The sequence below is a fragment of the Triturus cristatus genome, chromosome 4_1, assembly GCF_964204655.1.
Source record: "Triturus cristatus chromosome 4_1, aTriCri1.1, whole genome shotgun sequence".
Classification (NCBI taxonomy): Eukaryota; Metazoa; Chordata; class Amphibia; order Caudata; family Salamandridae; genus Triturus; species Triturus cristatus.
Window position 1 is genome coordinate 230,265,503 of NC_140585.1, and position 23,546 is coordinate 230,289,048.

Consider the following 23,546-nt stretch of genomic DNA (forward strand, 5'->3'; position numbering starts at 1 on the left):
CAGTGAATGCAACAGTAGGGAAAACGCTGGATAGCGAAGGAGTAAAAATTACTATTCCCACTCCAGTGAGTGCAACAGTAGGGAAAGCATTGCATAGCGTAGGGGTACAAATTACTATTCCCACTCCAGTAAGTGAAACAGTAGGGAAAGCGCTGGATAGCGTAGGGGTAGAAATTACTATTCCCACTCCAGAGAGTGCAATAGTAGGGAAAGCGCTGGATAGCGTAGGGGTACAAATTACTATTCCCCCTCCAGATAGTGAAACAGTTGGGAAAGCACTGGATAGCGTAGGGGTTCAATAAACATAATCACCAATTAAATAATTTGTTATTAAAAAATTGCATATTAATAATTACTTTACAAAATAATGATTAATAAATACAAATAATGTAAACTAAATATGTGAATAAATAACATATTATTATTTATTAAATTACATCCCACACAATTCCCCCTTTAACACACAACACACTACACATACAAAAAACACAATAAATGTAACTATCAATTTATCTATTATTTACAATTAATAATACATTCTTTATAATTAATATAGTTATTAATTTACTAGTTAATACATATTAACTACCAAATTACAATTAATCAAAAATTAATTATTAATTAACAATACATTAATTAACAATAACAACAAATAAAATGAAATAATAAATTATTTATATTTACTATATTTAACTAACTAATAACAATTAATTACCAATTAATAATTAATTAACAATTAATTAATAATAAATACAAATAAAAAAAACAATATCATTAATTATTTTAATTTAATTACATCCCACCCTATTCCCCTATAAACCCACAACCCACTACACATATAAATTCACATAATTAATTTAATTATCAATTAATCACTTAATAAAAATAAATCACCAATTAATTATTAATTAACAATAAATATATTAACAATCACAATAAATACATATTAATAATAAACTAATCATTACTAATATAATTAACCAATTAATACAATTAATTTACAATTAATAATTAATTAACAATTAATTAATCATAAATACCAACTAAAACGCTAAATTTACTTTAAAATAATTATTAATCTCTAAACATTTATTTTTAAATGTATTAAAATACATTACAATAATCTTTAACATACAAATAAAATACATATAAATATCGATATTATTGACATCGATATTTTTGCTTATGATATTACTTACATCGATATTAAGTACTTCGATATTATTTACATCGATATTACTTACCTTGGGGTCGATATTCTGTCCATCGATATTCTTGACTTCGATATTCTGTCCCTACGATATTAAAAACTCGACATTATTGTAGGTCGATATTAAAAACTCGATATTTTGACTAACCACCTGCTGATTGACATCTCTGATCCCATCGCAAGCAATGACATTTTGACATGTCCTCAACATCCGGGGGAACATATACAGGTAGTCTAGTTCTCATTACAATCAACTACAGATATATGGGAAAACCATTTTGCCCACCGTGTTTAATATGTATGCAACTGTTCAAAGAAAGCCAAGATACTCAAGATACTCAACGTCTGATAAAAAATAAATGCCCCAATACAGACAGCTTTTATCTGTATTAAATCCCTCACAGTCACCAAACCTAAATTGAGAAATTAAATTGACATGAGTAGAAAAGTGGGTACAATGGTTTACTCTATGGAGAGAGTTTACTCTGTACCACACTGTTTGTAGACAGTGAAACTCTCATGAAAAATACACAACAGAATATAAGAAAGTCTCCACTAAGGACAGTGTACACTCTATGCAACACTTGTTAAAAAAATACACTATGGGCCTTATTTATAAGAAAGTAATGCAGCGCCGCACCGCAAGCCATTTGGCTGCACTTTGCTGGGTCACTTTCAAAGCACAGGGATGCGTCATATTTACAACAATATGAAGTATCCCTGAGCTCTCCCCTGTGCTGGCACAAATTTGTGGCCATGCGCCAATGCCGGCACCCTTGCGCCATGGTGCAAGGGTGTCTGTGTTTCAGGGGAGATTGTTTCTGGCTGGATGGGACACCTTCCTACACAAAAACAATCACAAGAGGTGTTTTCCAGCAAGTATAGAAAGAGGAACAAATGAGGAGAAGTAAAACAATTACTCCTTTTGCACCTCCTCACCTCTCTCCTGGGAAGGTGTAGGATTTTGATGCATTCCCAGTTTTATAAAATCTTGTGAATCTTGGAATGTGGCAGAAACCACGGGTGTTGCCTAAAAACACCCACAGCAGCAACCACGGCACGCCCCTTTCACACAAAGTGCTGTGTGAAAAGGGGCTGTATTGACAAGGCCGCGAAAAACCACACAGTGTGGCTTTATGTGGCCTTGTAAATATGGAGCACCACACTATGCCACCGGTACGTCAAAAAAAGCGATGCACCGGCGGCGCAAGAGGTTTGTAAATATGCCCCTATTTACTTAAAATAACCAGGGTCAGAAGATGCTAAAGATTATACTACCTGAAACCTTCATACAGTGGTGAAAACTTTACAGATAGCCAATCTAACATAGTAACTGGTGCCCACAGTCTTCTATGTTAAGTAGAATTTGACATGCTGTGATGATTCTGTCTAGTAATTCAAGACTGCTTATAATACTTAGTCTGCAGTACCTAAACTTGTGTGGAACATGCTGAAACAAGTCGTCAACTGTCACACAGAATTACTCTTCAATGCAAAGATTTATAACATGTTATAACATTTATAACAGGTCCTAGGGACCCCATCCCCTAGGTCAGTATTTTTTTTAAATTCCAGAACCATATTTTTTAAAGAGGAGGGAGGCTTTGAGGCCCCCCTCCCTGAGTCTCAATTGGCCCTAGGGACCCCAACGCTCAGAGCCTCTTTTTTAAGGGGAGGGGGATCTGCCTGGGACCCCATTCCGAGACTCCTTAGGCCCTGAGGACCCCAAGCTCTTATATATTTCTAAGGAGGATGGGGCCACGTGGCACAATCTGTGGAGTGGAGAAGTGTGGCTCAATGATTAGAGCGGCAGACCCTGATGCAGAGGTCTAGCCCGGGACCAAGGTTCAATTCCCTGTCTCGGTGGGTCTTGGGCTCAAAAATTCCACGGACCTGATAATTCTCGCCTTGGTGCCTATTCCAATCATGGAGCCCCACTCTGCAACTCTGGGCAATAGCTTGCTTAATCTCCACAACGCCCCCCCCACAACGCTAAGGATGCCTGGCCTCCACCTTGGGGGTGCCCAGGAGTGGACGCTTCACAAGTAAAGCCAGGATGGGTTCCACAGTGGTATTTGTACAAGCGCCTTGAGACCCTTGCGGGTGAGTAGTGCACTATACAAGTATCACATTTACATTTACAATCTGCTGACTGAGATCTAGCTTCCTGCCAAATCAGGTGCAATTCCGTTCAGCAGTTTTTTTCTGTAGCCCTTTTTAAAGAAAGTTTATGGAAAATGCATGGGTATTTTGTATTTTAGTAACCTCCTATTTTGCTGGCCCCTGTTTGACGGATCAGTCAGAAACTTCCCATGCACAAACTAGTCAAAAAGTAGCACTTTTTGGAAAGTTTTGTGGAGATTCATCAAATACAGCAAAAGATGTTAGCAACACAAAAATCGCTTTTCCTATGGAACAGCTGACCTAACTACAACAACCCAGTGACGACCGGGTAGGTATAGAATATAGTTAAAGTTAAAGAATATGTAAAATAGTTATAGAATATATAAAAACTGCTATGAGAACTAGGAGGAGACCGGGACCAACGTGCTCGCCTATCCGCCCAAGGTGCATCGCCGGTCAGATTGACTTTGTGGCTTCACCCGCTATCTTCTTCTCTGCAGCAGCAAATCCTTTTCAGACGTCCTTTGTCAAAGGGGTATCTGACATTGTGGAATTGTCTTTGGCTACAGTCCTCTGCCTCACCCAGACGGAGGTTTTTGACTTCCATTTTAGAAACCAAGTCTGAACGGAGAAATCTTCACTGCAGCTTCGTCCCAAGGTTATCTGATGACAATGCTCCCTCCTCAGACTCCTCCTTCAGCCTTGCCAGCTAAACCTTACCTTCGCAGAACATTTTTCACAAAACTTCTTCTAAGTCCGAAGGTTAGCGCTAACCAGGTGAAATCCCGCTTATGGATCCGAACCACAGTCCATCGCGCTCTGCCATATTTTTCGCCTTACGAGATTAGATGTCCGCAGATAATGCTTTGATCTTTTAGCTGCTAGTTTTCACCGAAAACGTTAGCACTGCATTACTCCATGTCTACTGATTGAATTTTCCTCAACTTATTGTCAAATAATTTATTAAAATTTGCTCTATTTTTTTAATTTGTGTGGGATTTTTTTTCTGTTGTTTTTTCACTTTATTACTGTTTGTGTCCTGCATAAATCATTTACACATTGCCTCTAAGTTAAGTCTGACTGCTTTTGTGCCAAGCTACCCAGGGTTAAGCAAAGGTTAGTTTAGTGACTTTTTGTGGCTCACCCTTCTTGGTAACGGCTCACACCCCAATCAAACAAAAACCCAATTTCTCACACAATATTACACCTTTACAGAAAGATCTTCACTAACTACCACTTAAACAAAGGGTTACCTTTAAAGCCTGCTATATTACTTTAATGGCGTTCTGGGAGGAGGGTCCTCATTCTTGAAGACTAAGATCATGAAATATTTACAGACTAGGGGGCAGATTTACAAGCCCTGTGCGCCACTTTTGCGCCGCCGTTGCATCACTTCTGTGACGCAGCGGCAGCGTAAAGCTAGTGCCATGCTGCTGGGGATTTACAATGTGACACATCTAGGGAAATGCGTCACGTTGTAAAGCCCTGCGCCACATGAAACCTGCGTCAGGTTTCATGTGGGTGTTCCAGCGTGGGGGGGCATTCCGGTGCAGGAACGCCTCGGAAAAGAGCTTGAGTGAAATCTACAAGATTTCACTCAGTCACTTTTCCGACCCCGCTGCGTCAAAACCTTGCGCCTGCTTGAAGCAGGCGTAAGGTGTGACGCACCATGCGCAAGATTGGCCGGGTTGGCACAGTGCTGGAGTTGCGTCGCGCCCGCGACACAACTCCAGCACTGCGCCAACGTTACGAAGGCAGATGTGACATGCATCTGCATTTCCTTGCGCCATGATGTGCCGCATTGTAAATGCAACGCATCCGTGGTGGCGCAAGGATTGTGATGCATGTCGCAAGTTTCCTGGCGCATTTCTGCTGATTTGCAGGGATGCGCCAGGAATTGTAAATCTGCCCCTTTGAATTTACAATCATCCTCCTACAATCTCCTCCCTATTCCCAAATTCAAGAAGCAAAGAATGGGTGGCATCAGGTTCTTCTTGCAAGCCTTTTCATTACGGATTTCTTTGCCTCCACCTCTACGTCATCAAATGGATTACTTGATATTTAGGAAGGAGTTAAAGACATGGTTGTTTAGGCACACCTCTAGCTTTTTTGTTCTATGTGTGCATTAGTTTAGGTTGGACTCCTCAATGTACTTAGTGCCAAGAAGCTGTTGGGTGAATGTGCGCTCTACAAGTTCATTGTATCCAATTTTTATGACTTACTTTTGCCTGGCTTAAATGTGGTTCCATATGCTGTCACCTTAAACCCAGAATAATTGTTTTTTGGAAATTCTTGTTTAATTAATTTCCATCTGTAAAATGCAGTGGGCTAATACACTGATGGACAGTCATAGATCCAATTGCTAAAGCCAGCTGAACAAGGCTTAAAGGCGTTGTCCAAAAAGTTTGAGTGTGTGTGTCTGTGTGTGTGTGTGTCTGTGTGTGTCTGTGCATTGACTGCTATGTTATATGTGATGTATGATGACATGAACTCTCACCAGCTATAGCTCTCTGTAGGCAAAAACTAAAAACATATGGGCCAGGTTGTAACAAGGTATATGGGAACCCACTTGATGCAGTTTTTCTGTGACATATTAACAGTGTTAAAATTTTAGGTAATGTTAATCCTTTACACTCAACACATTTAGTTTCTGTATGCAGCTGCATTTATTGGGAAATATTTAAAAATAAGTTCACGCACATGTGTTACAGATCAGCGACAACCCACAATCTAACTGCAAGACAAATGCTTCACTAGAAATATTTTATAAATGGAAGCCATAGCAATATCTTTGTCAACTTCTGAGGGTAGATTCAGTCCTAGGATAATAGAGAAAGCAATGGGTGCAGCATGAAACGTCGGTCATGTAAACATGGAGATGATTTCAGGAGTGGAGATCCTTATGAAATGGAGTTAGAGCCAGGTTTAACATGAATCTCCATATTATGGACTGAAGAAACCCCTTCCTGGTGGACATCAATAATATTAAGACTGTAAATTCCATCAAGATCCTTCTCAGGGGTTACATGGGGAACCACGTTTGATATAGCCGTAAGATTATCTCCACTCAGGGAATACCAGAGAGAAGAATCCTATGAAAAACAGACGTGTCCATGAAGTAATATGCAGATCCTTTCCAGAAACAGGAAGCCTGAGCATATGTTATAGTTCATAATAGTTCTTAAAAGGAATTAATCTCTTACCTGGTTACAGACTGGTTTGTACTTGAGCCCTGGTTTGTTAAGGATCAGCTCCAGTTGCCTGCGGTTGAAATTGGACACCCCAATGGACTTCACCAGACCAGCATCTTTGCACGCCTCCAGGGCCTGCGTGGACAAATACATGAGCTTCATTGGGCAAAATTATCACATCCCACAGGTTACACAAATAGGTTAATTTTTATCAGAGTTATGTATAATTCTAAGACCAAGCCATGAAAGGGCAACAGTGAGCTCTAAATAGCAATACGGCATCTGTGTTCTAAGTTTAATACACACAAGGCATGGCCTGGCCTGTATTTCACTGGCATCACTGGTGATTTTACTTACCATTCACTTCAGATCTTGATGCTACGTCCAAATCAAACTTTTCCACCTAATGTGGCTGGAAACACAAAAGTATCATTGAGTATAATTTTATCTCTTCCAATTTTTGCACTGTCTCGGTTGATTTAGATGTTAGTGTTTGTAACTTTAGTGACCATAACCTGTTTTCTGTCTCTTCTAATCGGTGCATTGCATTAGTAAAGAAATTGCAGCTCTATCGTATCCTAGGACATAACATCTCCAGGACCAGGGCTGCAGACTCTATTGGGACAGAATTCATCCAATTGATTTTTGGCAACTTTTGATGTCCTGCAGTCTTAAAGATTTTTTATGATAGTCTTGACTGGGACACCTCACCTAATGTATTACTTAATTATTTAACATCTAATATTAAGAGACTTTTAACTGCTCGATTTAAGGTTTCTCATCATCAACTTCAACTTTATTCCACAATTCTGTCATAAAAGCTTGTAAAAAACACCTTATACCAATTTTACAGTATGAATATGATAAAAAAGAAAAGAGACAATAAATACAATTATTTACATAATAATAAAACTTATAAAAAGATATTAAATGAGAGACATTTGTCGAATGATACTTAAAAAGGTCTGGATACAAACCTTCAGACCAATACTATGATATAAAATACATGCTATAAAATGCCTCTGCATCCCCAATATTCCCAGCTGAAAACAGCTATCTCTTAAGATATGGGTAGATGTTGTTTTAACGCCTTGGCTCGAATGGACCATGCCCAGCCTAAGAACTTGGCCAAAGCTATAGCAATATGAGGGGACGCGTCTGATCGAAGAACTCTGAGTGCTTCCTCGTGCTTTTTGAAACCCAGTAATCTAAATATGGGGATAACCCATGCCCTTCGAGGTCCAGTATAGATAGGGCAGAAAAACAGGAGGTGACTTAGAGATTCCTTGTTATCTGGGCACCATGGGCATTCTTCTTTTGAAGATCCAGCCCAACTGCTTGTAAACGACCTTAATGGGAGGGTGCCAGCCCTCAGCTGGAAATATAGTTTCCTATCGTGGGGTTTCGTAATCACATCCCAGTATTTTTCTAGTGCCGGTCTTTGCTTAAATTCTAAAAAATCGCCTGTTAGGTGCCTTGTGGATCTGCTCATACAAGGCTCCGCCATTACCCAGTCCCAATACATATTCTTCAGTGTTTTTTTTTTATGGGAAAACTGCATTTTGGGGATCATTCCACAGTTCGCTCAGACCCATCCTCTCAAGAAGCAATCTAATCTCTTTTAGCCAAGGGATGTTGTGGAAGGTGTCGGCCACTATTACATCCTTGAGACCATTGGTGTAATGTTTTAGTTCTTCTGTGCACCAAAGTCTTCGCCAATATAATAGTGGTCGTAGCTTTGCAAAATCATTTACGGCCTTCCTACCCAAATCCAACCGAAGAGGGTGCATTGGGGTACTCACTGGGACTCCAACCACTTTACGTAGGAATAAATTCTCTACCACAGTCAGTTGGTTCAAATTTGTGAATCCCCATAGCTCTGCTCCATAAAGAACAGAGCTCGAAACCTTTAGCCCATAGATTTCTAACACCGGAGCAATGGGCTTCGTACAAGAAGTTTTAAACTTCCCTAGAAGCACCCCCACCAATTTAAGAGTAGTCAAATTGAGTTGATATTTCCAGCCCATGTCCTTCTGTAAAGATACGCCTAGATATGTGAAGGCATTAACTTGCTCAAGCATAACGTTGTTCACGCTAATTTTGCCCCTGAATGATCTATGTTCGTTGAATGACATTAATTTAGTCTTCCCCGTATTTATTTCTAGGCCACGGATTCTACAGAACTCTTCAAACCTCTCTAGAGTTTTCTGTAGACCACTGGGTGTCTTTGAGATTAATAGGGTATCGTCCACAAACATGAGGACAGGAATGTGAACTCCTGATAGTACTGGGGCGTCGGAGGGGACCTGGGCCAGGTAGTCGGCCACCCCGTTGACGAAGAGCGAGAACAGGGTGGGTGCCAGCACACAGCCCTGCCTCACTCCCCTGGCAACGGGAAAGATCTCCGTGACCTCGCCCCTTGATCCCCACCGCACCCAAGCGTGGTTGTCCTCATGTAAGCGGACGATTAAGGACAACAGCTCCAAAGGCATGCCCAATTCACCTAGTACCTGCCACAACTTACGGCGTGGCACAGTATCGAACGCTGCCTTCAGGTCTATGAATACTGCATATAATGCTCCCCTGCCCAATAAAACAGTCTTCCAATAGATTGTCACAAAACGGAATACCTGATCTATTGTACTTGTGAGGGGGCGGAACCCTGCCTGCAGTGGGGTAAGTATATGGTGTTCGTCTATCCATAACTGGACTTTCTGCAAAATCAACCGCCCTACGACCTTTTGGATGGAATCTATAAGGCTGATCGGCCTGTAATTGCCTGCCACCGATTTATCGCCCTTTTTGTAGACAGGTATTTTTTCCGCTCCCTTCCATGAGGGCGGGATTGGAGCACCGCATGCGACTGCATTAGCGATTATTTGTATGTAACTACACCACAGCGATTTATTGTTCAAAAACACATCAGCGGGTACGCAATCAGACCCTGCGGCTCTACCAGGTGTCACTGTATCTAGTGCCCTAGTCACATCGCCCAGAGTAAATACCCACTTAATGAAGGGTTTATCATTGAAGGGTCTACTATCTAGTTCGTCTGGTGGTAATGCGTACTGGGGTTTAAAGTACTCCACCCACTTCTCCTGGGCAACATTGTTCTGTGGGGGATCTGGGCATCATGGATTTCATGGCTCTTAACTCGGCATTTAATCATGTCCACCACTTCAAGCTATGGTCCACCATGTTAACTCTAGATGGTAGATGTAAAAAACATTGTTCATTTTCTCTGTGACATACACTGTAATCTGACACCAAAATCAGATTTGTGGCTGGTGGTGAGTGCGCTGTCTATTAGTTTACACAGGAGAGTGCATCAACGCTACATTCTTGCCTCTTTTCTTTTTATACATTAGTCTGCTGGAGAAGTTTCTGATATGCAGTGGTCATGTATGCCGCTTGTTGATTCTCGTCCGATACCTGCTCTTTTGTATATGGACAATGCAGTTTTACTTTCGATAATTTTCAATAGTTTGAAAAACTACTTGGCTGTTTTTTCACTTTTATGGACAGCTTAGATTTGAGTACACGCTTCTCCAAAACACATATCATAATAATGGGTCCTAAATCGATCAAGAGTAGAGATTTTAGGATTAAGGATACTTTCATCAGTAAGATTATTTTTTTCCCTCTTAATGTAGGGCTCTAATCTGATTCATTCAACAAATAGTGCTATCTACAGACTGTTAAGAGACAATAGTTTTATAGATCTATCTCACCATTTTCTGATTTTACTTTTAGGTTATGCAGCAAATCTATCATAGCTTTGCTCAAGGTATGTCAGGCTGAATGTGTCCTTATTGCCTCATATGATTTAGGTATTTAGGACGACATGAATGCTCCCAATTTAGAGAAAGAGGAAAGCAGGTTTTTAGATGCCTTTTATCTGTGCCCCATAGCAGCCCTTTGTTCAACTGTCATGAAGAGGAGTTCAGCCAGTGATACACCGATGACACAATGGCTATCAATTTGATTGAAACCAGAAAGCCAAACGTAATCGCCTTATCATTAAAGAGTGTTTAAGATTAGATAGGGAAAAACCATTTACGAGGGGGGACCCCAAATACACAATAAGAAACCGGTTTATGCGGGGTTAGAGACAATCAACTGAAGAAGAGAATCAAAACCGGTTTCAGAGATATCAATTAGGGCCTAAGGAATAGGTCCCTGTTGTAGAGCAAAACGCAACTGGAAAAACATAAACCAAAAAATGTCAAACACCAGACACCCACTCAAGATGTGAATATAGGTATAAAGGTAAGAATATATGTACACCTTGTTACCAGTTTTTTGGTATTTTTAATTCAGTGATTTATTTTAGTAGTTCATTTTAATTGATACAAAAAGACATTCTTGATCTAATAAATACATAACAATAAAACATACATTTACACAACAACAATATATGTATAATCATAAAAGGCAGAGTTCAAGGCCCCATGAGTAAACAATCAGATTCATACACCTACTCATTCAATCTAAATCACATTCACCAATACACATCTCAAAATACACAAATTATCCTTGGGTATATAGATGGATATGGTCGTTGGTGTATCTTCCAACGATGGCCAGATGGTACATAAAGAGAAAGGAGGTCGCCAAATCAAGCGCCAACGCGCGTTTCGGTATCGGACCCACAGAGGGATCCCACCTTCATCAGGGCAAGGACCAAGGATAATAGGGGACAAGAACACACCTAGGAATTTAAAAAAAATAATAAACACAAATAAACCATATATAACATCAACCAACAATAATACGGAATATTAAATGCAATATTAAATGCAAATTTCTTCACAAAAGAGATTGTGGGCATTGATAAATATTACAAAAACAATTTCCAGTTACTTGCAAATCTAGATCGATCACAGAATTATTTAACACGGCCCAATGGGTCCGTAGGTAGCTCAAACAAACCTTAGCAAAAAAAGTTAAAAACATATAAAAAAGAATAGTGAAGAACCCAACACCAAGGTATATATCCAAAATATCCAAAACAAATCCTATAAGTTCGTTTAAAGAATTAGAAGGATAATAACAGAAAAAACAAGATAGCACCTGTATCGAGGATCCCAATTAGAAAGTGTAAGAATAGAAAAGGTAATAAGCCCGTAGTGATAGCAAAATGAGCCGTAGCTGGTACATACTGGACACACAGGTACTAGATAAAACGTTGGTACTGATGAATCGCACCCAAGCTCAAAGCGTCGTCAAACGACGAGCAGAAGCATCTCGTCTTTTCTACACAAAGGAAAAGGTTTAAGTTGGTCATAGAAGACTATGTGATAAAAGAAAAACCTTCAGATGGTACGAGGGGGTCACTCACAAAGTCTTTAACAATGGATCCTCGATACAGGTGCTATCTTGTTTTTTCTGTTATTATCCTTCTAATTCTTTAAACGAACTTATAGGATCTGTTTTGGATATTTTGGATATATACCTTGGTGTTGGGTTCTTCACTATTCTTTTTTATACGTTTTTAACTTTTTTTGCTAAGGTTTGTTTGAGCTACCTACGGACCCATTGGGCCGTGTTAAATAATTCTGTGATCGATCTAGATTTGCAAGTAACTGGAAATTGTTTTGTATTAATTATCAATGCCCACAATCTCTTTTGTGAAGAAATTTGCATTTAATATTGCATTTAATATTCCGTATTATTGTTGGTTGATGTTATATATGGTTTATTTGTGTTTATTATTTTTTTTAAATTCCTAGGTGTGTTCTTGTCCCCTATTATCCTTGGTCCTTGCCCTGATGAAGGTGGGATCCCTCTGTGGGTCCGATACCGAAACGCGCGTTGGCGCTTGATTTGGCGACCTCCTTTCTCTTTATGTACCATCTGGCCATCGTTGGAAGATACACCAACGACCATATCCATCTATATACCCAAGGATAATTTGTGTATTTTGAGATGTGTATTGGTGAATGTGATTTAGATTGAATGAGTAGGTGTATGAATCTGATTGTTTACTCATGGGGCCTTGAACTCTGCCTTTTATGATTATACATATATTGTTGTTGTGTAAATGTATGTTTTATTGTTATGTATTTATTAGATCAAGAATGTCTTTTTGTATCAATTAAAATGAACTACTAAAATAAATCACTGAATTAAAAATACCAAAAAAACTGGTAACAAGGTGTACATATATTCTTACCTTTATACCTATATTCACATCTTGAGTGGGTGTCTGGTGTTTGACATTTTTTGGTTTATGTTTTTCCAGTTGCGTTTTGCTCTACAACAGGGACCTATTCCTTAGGCCCTAATTGATATCTCTGAAACCGGTTTTGATTCTCTTCTTCAGTTAAGATTAGATAGGGGCATGAAAATCCAATGCTTTTGCGGACTTAGGTTGACCAAAACTGTTCAGCTAGCAAAATCTTATAACCAAAGCTGACTTACAATAGATTTTCATAATTTAGGAAAGAACTGAGACAGGAAAGGGAATTAACTAAATCCTCAGTAAGATCTTATGTATTATTAAAAACTGTTTCCACACTCAAACCTTACCTGTTCTTTGTAACTAATGGCAGGCGCAGTTTTTTATCGACTTGTTTGGATTGAATAGGATTCATCACTTTTGAAATTTCTCCAAATATCTTTCAATTTGCAGAGGTGCTGCGTCCTTGTGATTCAATCACTATGCACTTCATTACGTTTTGTATTTTTTTTAAACCATTACGGAAGCAATTTCTTGTTCCGCTTTTAAAGAAATGTAAGTTCAAACAAGCAAGTGCTAGGAAGTAGAAACCTTTTTTTACCATTGCTAGATTTCTTACTGGAGATTTCCATGTAAGGTCTTCACTATGTTTCTAATTTTAAACCTTTTTTTTTTTTTTGCATTTCCATGCATACCAACAGATTTGTAATGTTCTAAGGGATTTTACTTATGTGTGATAAGGTTTATAATATTTATTGATGACATGGATCTACTTTTGTATTTTTTGTGGGTTTTTGGACTGAATATCAGGGTTTCCTTGGAGATTATGTTTGATCTTATTTGATTAAATTGATTTCCTTTTCTTTTTCTTTTAAGTTACCTGTTTTAATAGTACTGTGTTAAATTGTTTATACTTGTATGGATTTTATAAAAACACAATAAAGATTATTATTACTATTACTACTACTATTACGTTTGAGCAGACTTTTACACACTATGGGCCCGATTCATAAAGGGAAACTTACACCTTGGTGTAAGTGTATTACTTTTTTGTAGTTACAAAGGTAAACTTAGCCCAAAAGCTTAACTTTACAACTTTCGAATACCAAAAAGTAATATAGTTAGACTTTTGGTCCAATTTTACCTTGATGAATACTGAAAAGTAGGAAAGTTACACAAAAGTGTATGTTACCCTTTGTAAATTGGGCCCTATGTTGGCATTTGTAATTGTTGTTCTGGCTTGGCTGAAGATGATGCAGAAAGTGCGAAAGAGAACGCAGTGCACTGAAATCAAGGGCCATATTTATCAAGAGTAAAGCAGGGCAGTGCAGTGCAGTGCAGCAACTTTCTTTGCTGTGCTGTCCAGCATTACAGGCAAAGGGCAGGAATGCACTGTATTTATTACAATATGGTGCATTCTAGGCTTTTCCCAGAGCTGGCGCACAATGTGCTGTCTAGCGCCAAAGCAGGCACCCTCGCACAATGGTGCAAGAGTACCTGCGTTACAAGCAGGATTTTGTTTGTGCAGAAAGGGGAATTTTCCTGTGCAAAAACAATCCCCTAAGGCATTCTCCTCTTTCTATTTGTGCTGCAGAATGAGAAGTGGGCTTGCGTGTCTTGATATATTGCATTTTAGGGTTGCATCATGCATGCACCCTGTTGCATGGTGCCGAAGCGACACAACCCGTACAAAAATATGTCCCCATAAATATAGGGGACAAGCAGCCACGAAATGTAGAGCAAAGACATTCACAGTAGAGAGTAAGTATAGAGCAACGAGCTGGCAAATAAGTGATAGTGAAAGATCAAATAGTTTAAGGAGGGAGTGCAAATGGGTGACAATAATTAAAAAACATATGTGAGAACATGAGAGAGATAGAGAGAGCGAGAGAGAAAGCGAAAGAGAGAGATAATTACAAAAAAGAGCATTGGAGTGACAATGCCTGAGAAAAATGACAGTGGATTGGAGTGACTGAAAAACAAGGAGAAGAGTGAGTAAAAGACTGAATGAAAAGAGAGGACAGAATAGTGACAACATATAGATAGCTGAGGAGTGCCAATATGAGAGAGTAGTGGAGTGATCAAGACGGAGAGGGAGAGGGAAGTAGAGAAATATTTAAAGAAAGGAATGTCATTGAGAGCAAGAGAGAGCAGATGAAGGACAATAAGGGACCAGTGGACTGACAACAGAGGGCAGTTGACTGGCTTGTGGGGAAAGGAAGCACAAAGAAGTAACAAAAGAGATGAGAAGAGTGACAATGAGAAAGATCAGACGAGACGATAAAAGAGTACAAGAGTGACAATAGCTGAGATCAAAATGGTAATATATGAAAGGCCAGAAATAAAGTCCAGAGAGGAGACATTTGCAGATCAGAGCACTGCGAATGAGCTAGAGAGAGTAGGGGATATGTACAATGAAGTGGCGGAGCGTGTCGTTAGCCTCCTTGGCTTAACGACAAGCTCCGTCACTTCGGAAACACAAGGTTGCACCATATTTACAAGAATGTGGTGCAGCCTTGCATTTCCCCCTGCAATGGTGCTAGTTTAAGAACTTAGCGCCAACGCAGGCAGCTTTGCACCAGAGTGCACGAGTGTCTGCGTGCAGGGGAGGATTGATTATGTGTAGGAAGGAGTCCCTTCCGGCACATAAACAAACCTACAATGCAATTATGTCACTTTTATGTGTGCTGCTTTATGCAGCACACATAGAAATGACAGAATTGCATTTGTTTTTAAAGGTTTGTTTATAAACAAACCATGGCATTTTGCTTTTTCCATGTGTGCTGCACAAGGCAGCACACATGGAAAAAGCAAAAACGAGGAGACATAATGCATTACTCCTTGTTTTGCTAACTTAAGACCAGGGTTTTCCAGGTCTTAATTTTGGTGCTGCCTCCTATGTACGCCACCCTTGTACATAGGGGGCAATGGGTGTTGTGGTACAACGCCCACCGCGACACCCGCTACACGCCCCTTTCACGCTAACCATAGCGTGAAAGGGTGCCTTATGTTCAAGGCAGCGTTAAGCCACATTAAGTGCCCCAGTGCGTCTTAATTAAAGAGAATACATTGGTAAAAGAGACATGCATGAATCATGCAGCATGCTTACTCTATAAAATTAAGGGTGCTTTTATTTTTTCAAAGAAGGTGAAGTTCCTCCCTGTGGTTAGGTGAGCATGGCCAAAGGCAGTACATTATCGTGCCCTGTATGAACAATGCAAAGTATACAGGGGTCAAGGCCTGCTAAGCAAAGCTGTGCTTTGCCTCCACGAGCAGTACACAAGGAAAGACAGAAACTGGAATAGTGGGCATGGACACTGGGACAAGAGTGAGACCCTGAGTGCAATGGAAAAACAAACTTTGGGCACAGAGGCGAAGGGACAGGAAGATTTGGACAGGAACACTAGATAAGAGGGACAGACCAGTGGGATAGGAAATTGTAGGCTATGGAAAGGGAGAAACAGTATTGGGGCAGAGAGGCATGTGCTCTGGAACCAGCATGTAGATGGGAAACATGGAAACACAGGCACTAAAGGAGAGACTGATTCTGAGACATGGTCAATCAATCAAGGTTGGTAAAGTGTAACTACTCATCCGTGAGAGTCTCAATGAACTAGGGGCAGAGGAGGTGGCTCTGTTGAGTGCTTGGATCACCTGAAAAGCCAGATCCTGAGGTCCTTCCTGAACTGGGGCAAAGTGGGAGACTGCCGGAGGTGGAGGGGGAGGGTGTTCAAGGCTTTGGCTACAAGATAGGAGAAGGGCATTACACCCATTCTAGTCTTGCTGATACGTGGGACAGTGGCCAGTGAGAGGTGTATTTGGGTGCGTGGAAGGAGAGGCGGCTGTTAAGGTACGCGGGTCCGGTGTTGTGAAGGGCCTTGTATGCGTGAGGAGTTTGAAGATTATCCTTCTTTCGACTGGAAGCCAGTGGAGATCACTGAGGTGTTGGGTGATGTGACTGTGACGGGGGATGTCGAGGATCAGTCTGGCTGTGGCGTTCTACACAGTCTGGCGTTTGCGAAGAACTTTCTTGTTGATTCCGACGTAGAGGGTGTTGCTGTAGTCCAGTCTGCTGCTGATGAGTGCATGTGTGACAGTTATTCTGGATTTGGTTGAGATCCATCTAAAGGTTTTTCGAAGCATGTGGAGGGTGTTGAAGCAAGTCGAGGAGACGGCGTTGATCTGGCGGTTCATTGTGAGCGATAAGTCTAGTATGATGCTGAGGTTTTGTGCATGGTCCGGCAGGTGGGGGGTTCTGAGGGCGGAGGGCCACCAGAAGTCGTTCCATGCAGAGGGGGTGGAGCCAAGGATGAGACTTCTGTCTCTTCTGAGTTGAGTTTAAGACAGCAGTTCTTCATCCCGGTGGTGAGGGCTTTCATCCCTTCTTGGAAGTTGTATCTGGTGATGTTGGGTTCTTTGTTGAGGGGGAGGATCAGATGGGTGTTGTCGGCGTATGAGACAATGTTGAGCCCGTGGTTCCTGACGATGGTTGCGGGGGACCATGTAGACGTTGAAGAGGGTGGGGCTGTGGGAGGAGCCCTGGGGCACACCACAGTTGGTCTCTGTCAGTTCCGAGAGGTAGGGAGTGAGTCTGACCCACTAAGTTCTGCTGTGAAGAAGGAGTGGATCCAGTCAAGCCTTGCCACTGGTGCCGGCGTCGTGGAGTCCGGTGGCTAGGGTGAAGTGGGAGACGGTGTCGAATGCAGCCTGAGAGGTCTAGGAGGATGAGGGGTGCCGTTTCACACTGGTCGAGGAGGGAGCGGATGTCATCTGTGGCAGCAAGTAGGGCGGTCTCAGTGCTGTGATACTTCGGAATCCGGATTGAGAGAAGTCCAGGACGTCGTTAGCTTTGATGAAGATTGCTAGCTGGATGTTGACGGCCTTTTTGATGACCTTGGTTGAAAAGGGAAGCAGGGAGATGGGCCTGAAGTTCTGCAAGTCTGTAGGGCCAACGGAGGGTTTCTTCAGGAGGGGGTTGACTGCAGCGTGTTTCCAGTCATTGGGGAAGGTGGCAGTCCCAAAGAAGCAGTTGGTCATCTGACGTTTTTCGGGTGGGATGGCAGAGGCAGCTCTGTGGAAGATGTGACATGGGCAGGAGCCTGAGGGTGCTGTGGAGTGGATGTTTTTCATGGTCTTCAAGGTGTTTTCTGTCGTGAGCGGGATCCATTTGAGCAGGGTCTGTTGGGCGGCATTGCATGAGGGGGTAGCTGGAGCGGTGAAGTGCTCTAGGTTGTCAAAGTTGTCATAGACCATCTTGATCTTGTGGGGAAAGAAGGTGCTAAGGCTGTTGCAGAGGTCTTGGGAGGGTCGCACGTCTGTTTTTTCGCTGCTGGGTTTGGTGAATTCCTTGATGATGAAGAAGAGTTCTTTGGTGTTGTGTTGTGCGTTGCTGAGGATTGGGACTGGGAGGAATTTCTTCCTTGGAGATTTGATGATTTGGTGGTGTGCGGTGGTGGCTGCTTTGTAGGCAGTGCGTGTTTCCAGGTTTTTTTTCGTTCCTCCATGTCTTTTCAAGTCATCTGAAGGAGCATCTGGATTTTTGGAGTGCAGGGGTGAACCAGTCTGCTTTCTTGATATGTCTTCCGGTGGCTTTCTTGAGCAGAGCGAGTGTATCAGCACAGTTTGTGATCCAGCAGTGGAGGTTTGAGCTGCGGTGTTTGCATCTGACGTAGTCGGTAATGGGGTGCTGACGAGGGTGGAGGGGAGCTGGTCTTCGTGACTTTGTTCCAGCTTCTCAGGGGGAGGCAGTGGTCGTGCTTGTATACTGTGGGATTTTTGAAGGAAAAGTGGATGCAGTCGCAATCTGTCCGGAGGTGTTCTATGGTGTGGCTGTAGGACACGCTGTTTCCACTGGTGAAGACGGGGTTGAGCGTGTGTCCTCCTGTGTACACAGGGGCAGTGACTAGTGGTTTCAGTCCTATATTGGCGAGGAGCTCTAGGAGGTGGGCGGTGTTTGAGTCATCGTGGTTATCCAGGTGGAAGTTTAGAAATCCGAATAGGATGTAGTCTGTAGATGCGAGGGTGTGGGGTGCAATGAGGTCGATGATGACGTCGGTAAAGGGAGCGTGGGTCCGGGCAGCCTAGAGATGAGGGTTCGGTGTTGAGTTGTTGCAGATGGTTGCACTCTAATTGAGACAACGAGATATGAGCACACACTCAGGCATAGGCATTCACGCACACACACACAAACACACACACTTACGTTCACTAACAAGTGAGCTTTTCATAGACATCCACTCCTTCCTATACACAATTATTTGTTTTGTGGTATCATACCATACCTCCCATGTGGCACGCAGATCGACATAATGGTAAATAACTTTCCCATTTTCATCCATTGGAATTATGCTCTCTCCAGGCTATAAAAGAAGAATAAGAATATAAGGTAAAAAAATATATGTATGTGTATCTATCTATCTATCTATCTATCTATCTATCTATCTATCTATCTATCTATCTATCTATCTATCTATCTATCTATCTATCTATCTATCTATCTATCTATCTATCTATCTATCTATATATATATATATATGTATATATATATATATATTTATATAATGTATGTATATATATTATATATATATATATAAACATACAACCAATTTTTCTTCTGAGAGGTCAAAGGGCGTATCTCTTAGATGTCCAATAGTCCTATAGACATAGGTACCAGGGGAAAGCTAAGTTATAACCTCAAATGATCATATGTTGCTAGACTGTTTCCTCTGTTTCCAGTGATCACAGATTTTGATGGTATTTTGCCCTCTCTGCTAACTTTGGGCCCTCAAAACCATGCGTTCTGCTATGCCTACTGCCTTCATTCCATTAGGAGGGACTACATTGCTACTCTCACCTGAATTCTTCAAAGCATCTTCCGATCTCTATAAGGCTTTCTTGTATCCTTGTTTATAGAGTGATAGAAGGCGTGGTACTTGTGCTACATAATACTTTATCATAGGTGCCCTCACTTTTATCTTATACATCTGGGGAGCTTCGTCTCCATCCTTGGAGTCTCTGTTCTGCCCTAGGTGCGAATGCTCTGGTTCTCCACATACTTTATTTCAAGTTCTCAGGACAGGAAACTGTGGCCAGTGTCCTCCTTGTGGACATAGGAGGACTGCATGCTGCAGTGTGCTAATATCCTCAGTTCTACAATGTATAAACCCACCGCTAGTGTAAATATTCATTAGCCTAGCACCTGCATGGACATTAGGGATAGCCACATGTGTACTGCCATGTCTACCAACGCATGTCTACTTGCACTATCAATCAATCAAATCTATCTTTATTCGGTTGCAATCACAAACATAAAATATACAATCACAGAGCAAATATATTAAATACAGTATCATAGTTAAATACCAAGAAAAAGATAAAATAAAATCCCATTTTGAACAATGTACAGTAAAAGTATATATATCCACATAATATCAGTCGGGTCTCGATTGTCTAGACCTCAAAGCTGCCCGAAGAAAGGAGGTTACTGCAAAAAGGGTGTATTCATTTGACAGTAAAATGGGCCTTATTCACCACAAACTGGAAAAGTGCAAGCAGAGATTATCATTTCTGTCTGAAAGTGCTATTTTGTTTGGGAAATCATCAACATTTACACAGGTACACCTGGAAAGCTGTTCCTGGCAAAGGCTTCCAAGCATAACTCTGAGTCTTTTGTCATAGCAGAGTCAACCACATAGTTGGGGTCCTGAGTAGATTTGTTTTTTTCCATGTAAAATCATTTTCCCCATGGTGCAAACTTAGTGGAGAAATATGTATTTATAAATGAATCTCTATGCAAATTTGTGGCAGATGTAAATAATTTGATTGTAAACCTATGTTTACAAGTGAACCTAACTTTGTAAATCAGCCCTTTGCATTGCAGTATTTCTGTTTTAAACAATTTTGGATGTTATCAGAAAATAAAAAAAAAAAAAAATCTCATTAATGTGATGAGTGACGTCACAGTTTTCAGTAAAGTTGACTGCTTTTAAATTGTGACTTCTCTTGTTTGGAGCCTTGAAGGTATTCTTAGACTGGAAGATCTACACGTTTTTTCCCTTTTTCCAATAAATGTTTCCTGGATTTCCTACCTCATCTGCCTCTGCCCAGTTTGGGTCTCTCACAAATCCAAGTGCTCTGTTTTACATGTTTATATCTTAATTGAAAAACGTAAATTCAAATGATTTTGCCATGCACCTTATTAAACTCCCGACTTTCAAAGAACTAAAGTATTTAGACTTCCCAAAGAGTTGAATAAATTCCAACATTTTAGGCATGAAGTTTTATGACTTTTCCAGAAAATGTAACTAAAGTGTTAATGGCTTGGGTCCCACGTGTTGTGTTCTGGGTGGAGTGTGCCCTTTCTGAGAAATTACTGGGAAAAGCCAATGGCAAACACATCTGGGCATCAACGCCTTTTACCAGCTCCTCCTTTTTGGAACCAAGCAGTAAACAAACATGCAGAAGAGACTGTAATCCATCAACTTCTCCCTGCATACACCCTTGGGCATACATGAATATATGATGCGGTCCATTTATTGCCTTAGACAGATTACCATAGTTACTATTGCTATACAATATGCTGATATTTTTACTGTGAATAATACTCCGGGCGAGTATCTTTCCTCATTCGCTGATGAGGTTTACCTTTAGGCTGAAAGGACAGTGGATGAGAAACAGATCGATGTAGTCCAATTGCAGGGCTTTCAGAGATGCTTCCAGACCTTGTCTGACCAGCTCTGGAGGGTGAAAAGTTGACCACAGCTGTACAAAAGAAACAAACATTTTTTTAAAGGAATTCACAATAAATCTAAGATTGTTGGAAACAGTTGCAAATTCAGGAAAACAGCTGTCTCGGATTGTGAGCTACACTGCAAGTGTCTCAGGCCTGCAGATATATGCAGATACTCAATACATCTACTGGATTTGTGGTCCTCCAGCCCTGATCATGTTAGGCAGAAGGAACTTAAGGCATGTTTGTATGCACTACTTTCCGCTGCCTGGTATGACTTTCTAGGGTTTTCCACACCCAGTTTTACCAGGAGTTCTCGAATCAGACCCAATTTTTCTAGCTAATAGTTCCAGCCGGAAACATTGTACGAGGATTTGGTTGAAGGAAGAGCCAAACCTACTTCCACATTTTTTAAACAGAAAATAAATGTATCTTCCTCACCTACTCCTATCCTCTTTCCTTCCATCCACACACCCCCTCCCCTCTTCTTCAGGCCCACACATACATTTACCACTTAGTCAGAGCATTTGGTAAATGTATAGGATAAAACCCTGTAGACTCCGAATTCAATGTGGTTTTACACCCAGAAACATCAGTACCACATGGTAATTCCCCATTCCAAGAGGTTCAATGTGTAATTGCACTGTAGTGGGGTGATTATGGAAGACAGTCATGGTGAAAGTGCATGCACTACTACAGTGACCACAGTACCGTACTCGTAATCAGGCCCGTAGATGTTGTTCAGTGTTATAAGACACACTCTCTAGAGCCCTCAATATATTTAGATAAAATACGTGAATAGCATGGAAAAATAGTTGTGAGAATATCCACAATACATAAAAGTGAGCGAAACATCTTATATCAGTCCTTTGGCCTTCGCGTCTCCAGTGGGAGTCCAACTGCACCCTCTGGGTATAGGTGATCAGAAGTACTTTCTGGTCCTTGGGGTCCTTTGAGACAGCTTGGTGTATCACCAGACTATTGTTTTTCCCAAAAACATACATACATATTACTGAGATATAGAGGGGCTTTCAGTCAAGGCTTCACTTCCATTAGTGGAGACATAAAAAGAGCACACCTCTTAAACCCCTCCACAACCTGGGACCAGCCTACATCGTTCGCTGCCTGATTTTACACCAACCCGCCAGACGACGGCGCTCCGCCTCCCTAGCCCTCGCCCACGTCTCCGGCATCCACTGAAGCCGAAAAAGAGGTCGTTCCTTCTCCGACTTTGACGCCAAGTCCTGGAACGACCTCCACCATCACTTCCTAACATCACTGTCACCCCCTGACTTGAGAAAGGTACTCAAGACCTGGCTCTTCGAATAATGACCTGCTGGACCCCAGCGCTTGGACACCCCCGGGGTGATAAGCAACACTATATAGAAGTACAGATTGGCTGACTGATTGATTGATTGCGTGATTTGCAATGGACACAGTAAGAGTGAACCTAATTATGGTTAGCTGCAACACCAGGAAGTGTTACACATGCACTCAGGAATTGTTTGATCCTTTCCACGGACGCAAGTCATACTTCACTATTCATGTTTCACATATAGCGAATATGAGAAATGAAATAATGTAATGAACTCATTTTACTTATGCGCACCAGATTGAGATAATTTAGCATAGATCCAAGTTGCCAGTTCTGTCTTTTTACTAAAGACAAGAGTTCAATATTGCTGCCTGTTGGGTCTGTGTTTTCATCCTATTGTTTTTATTTTGCTATGTTCAACTTCAAAATCATTTGTCAAAGCTTTATGAAATGAAGTCACCAGCAAACCGCTGATTCTCTTTAGAATATGCAGCAGACATTTTTATTTAATGATAATGGACTTGTACAAGAGGATGACCATGTTGAGGCCAAATTGGCAACCAAGAAGATTAATAATGTTAGGCAAAAATGTTTTATGATTTTCGGAAGTGCTTCTTCACAGAATGATCCTGCAGAAGGCAACTTGTTCATTTGTATTTTGAAAAGAAGATCAGGGTTGTATACAGGTGATTACCAAAATATCTGCATGGAAGGTCAGGTGGAATCTTACAGAGAATCTGGTGTAGAGTAGTTTTAGGTCTGGCCTTCAAGATAGCTTAATATATATTGTAAGACTA

At 41.0% G+C, this 23,546-nt stretch overlaps 1 protein-coding gene across 1 annotated transcript in view; it reads right to left on the reverse strand.

The window, feature by feature from the left end:
- Positions 1–23,546, reverse strand: part of LOC146854160 (aldo-keto reductase family 1 member C3-like) — a 191,302-nt gene that overhangs the window by 102,258 nt on the left and 65,498 nt on the right. The window contains exons 3-5 of the mRNA XM_085651939.1: positions 21,350–21,466; positions 18,988–19,065; positions 6,538–6,660 (exon numbers count right to left, since the gene is read on the reverse strand). Of these exons, the coding sequence (XP_085508065.1) occupies positions 6,538–6,660; positions 18,988–19,065; positions 21,350–21,466 (318 nt within the window). The remainder of the gene's footprint in view (positions 1–6,537; positions 6,661–18,987; positions 19,066–21,349; positions 21,467–23,546) is intronic.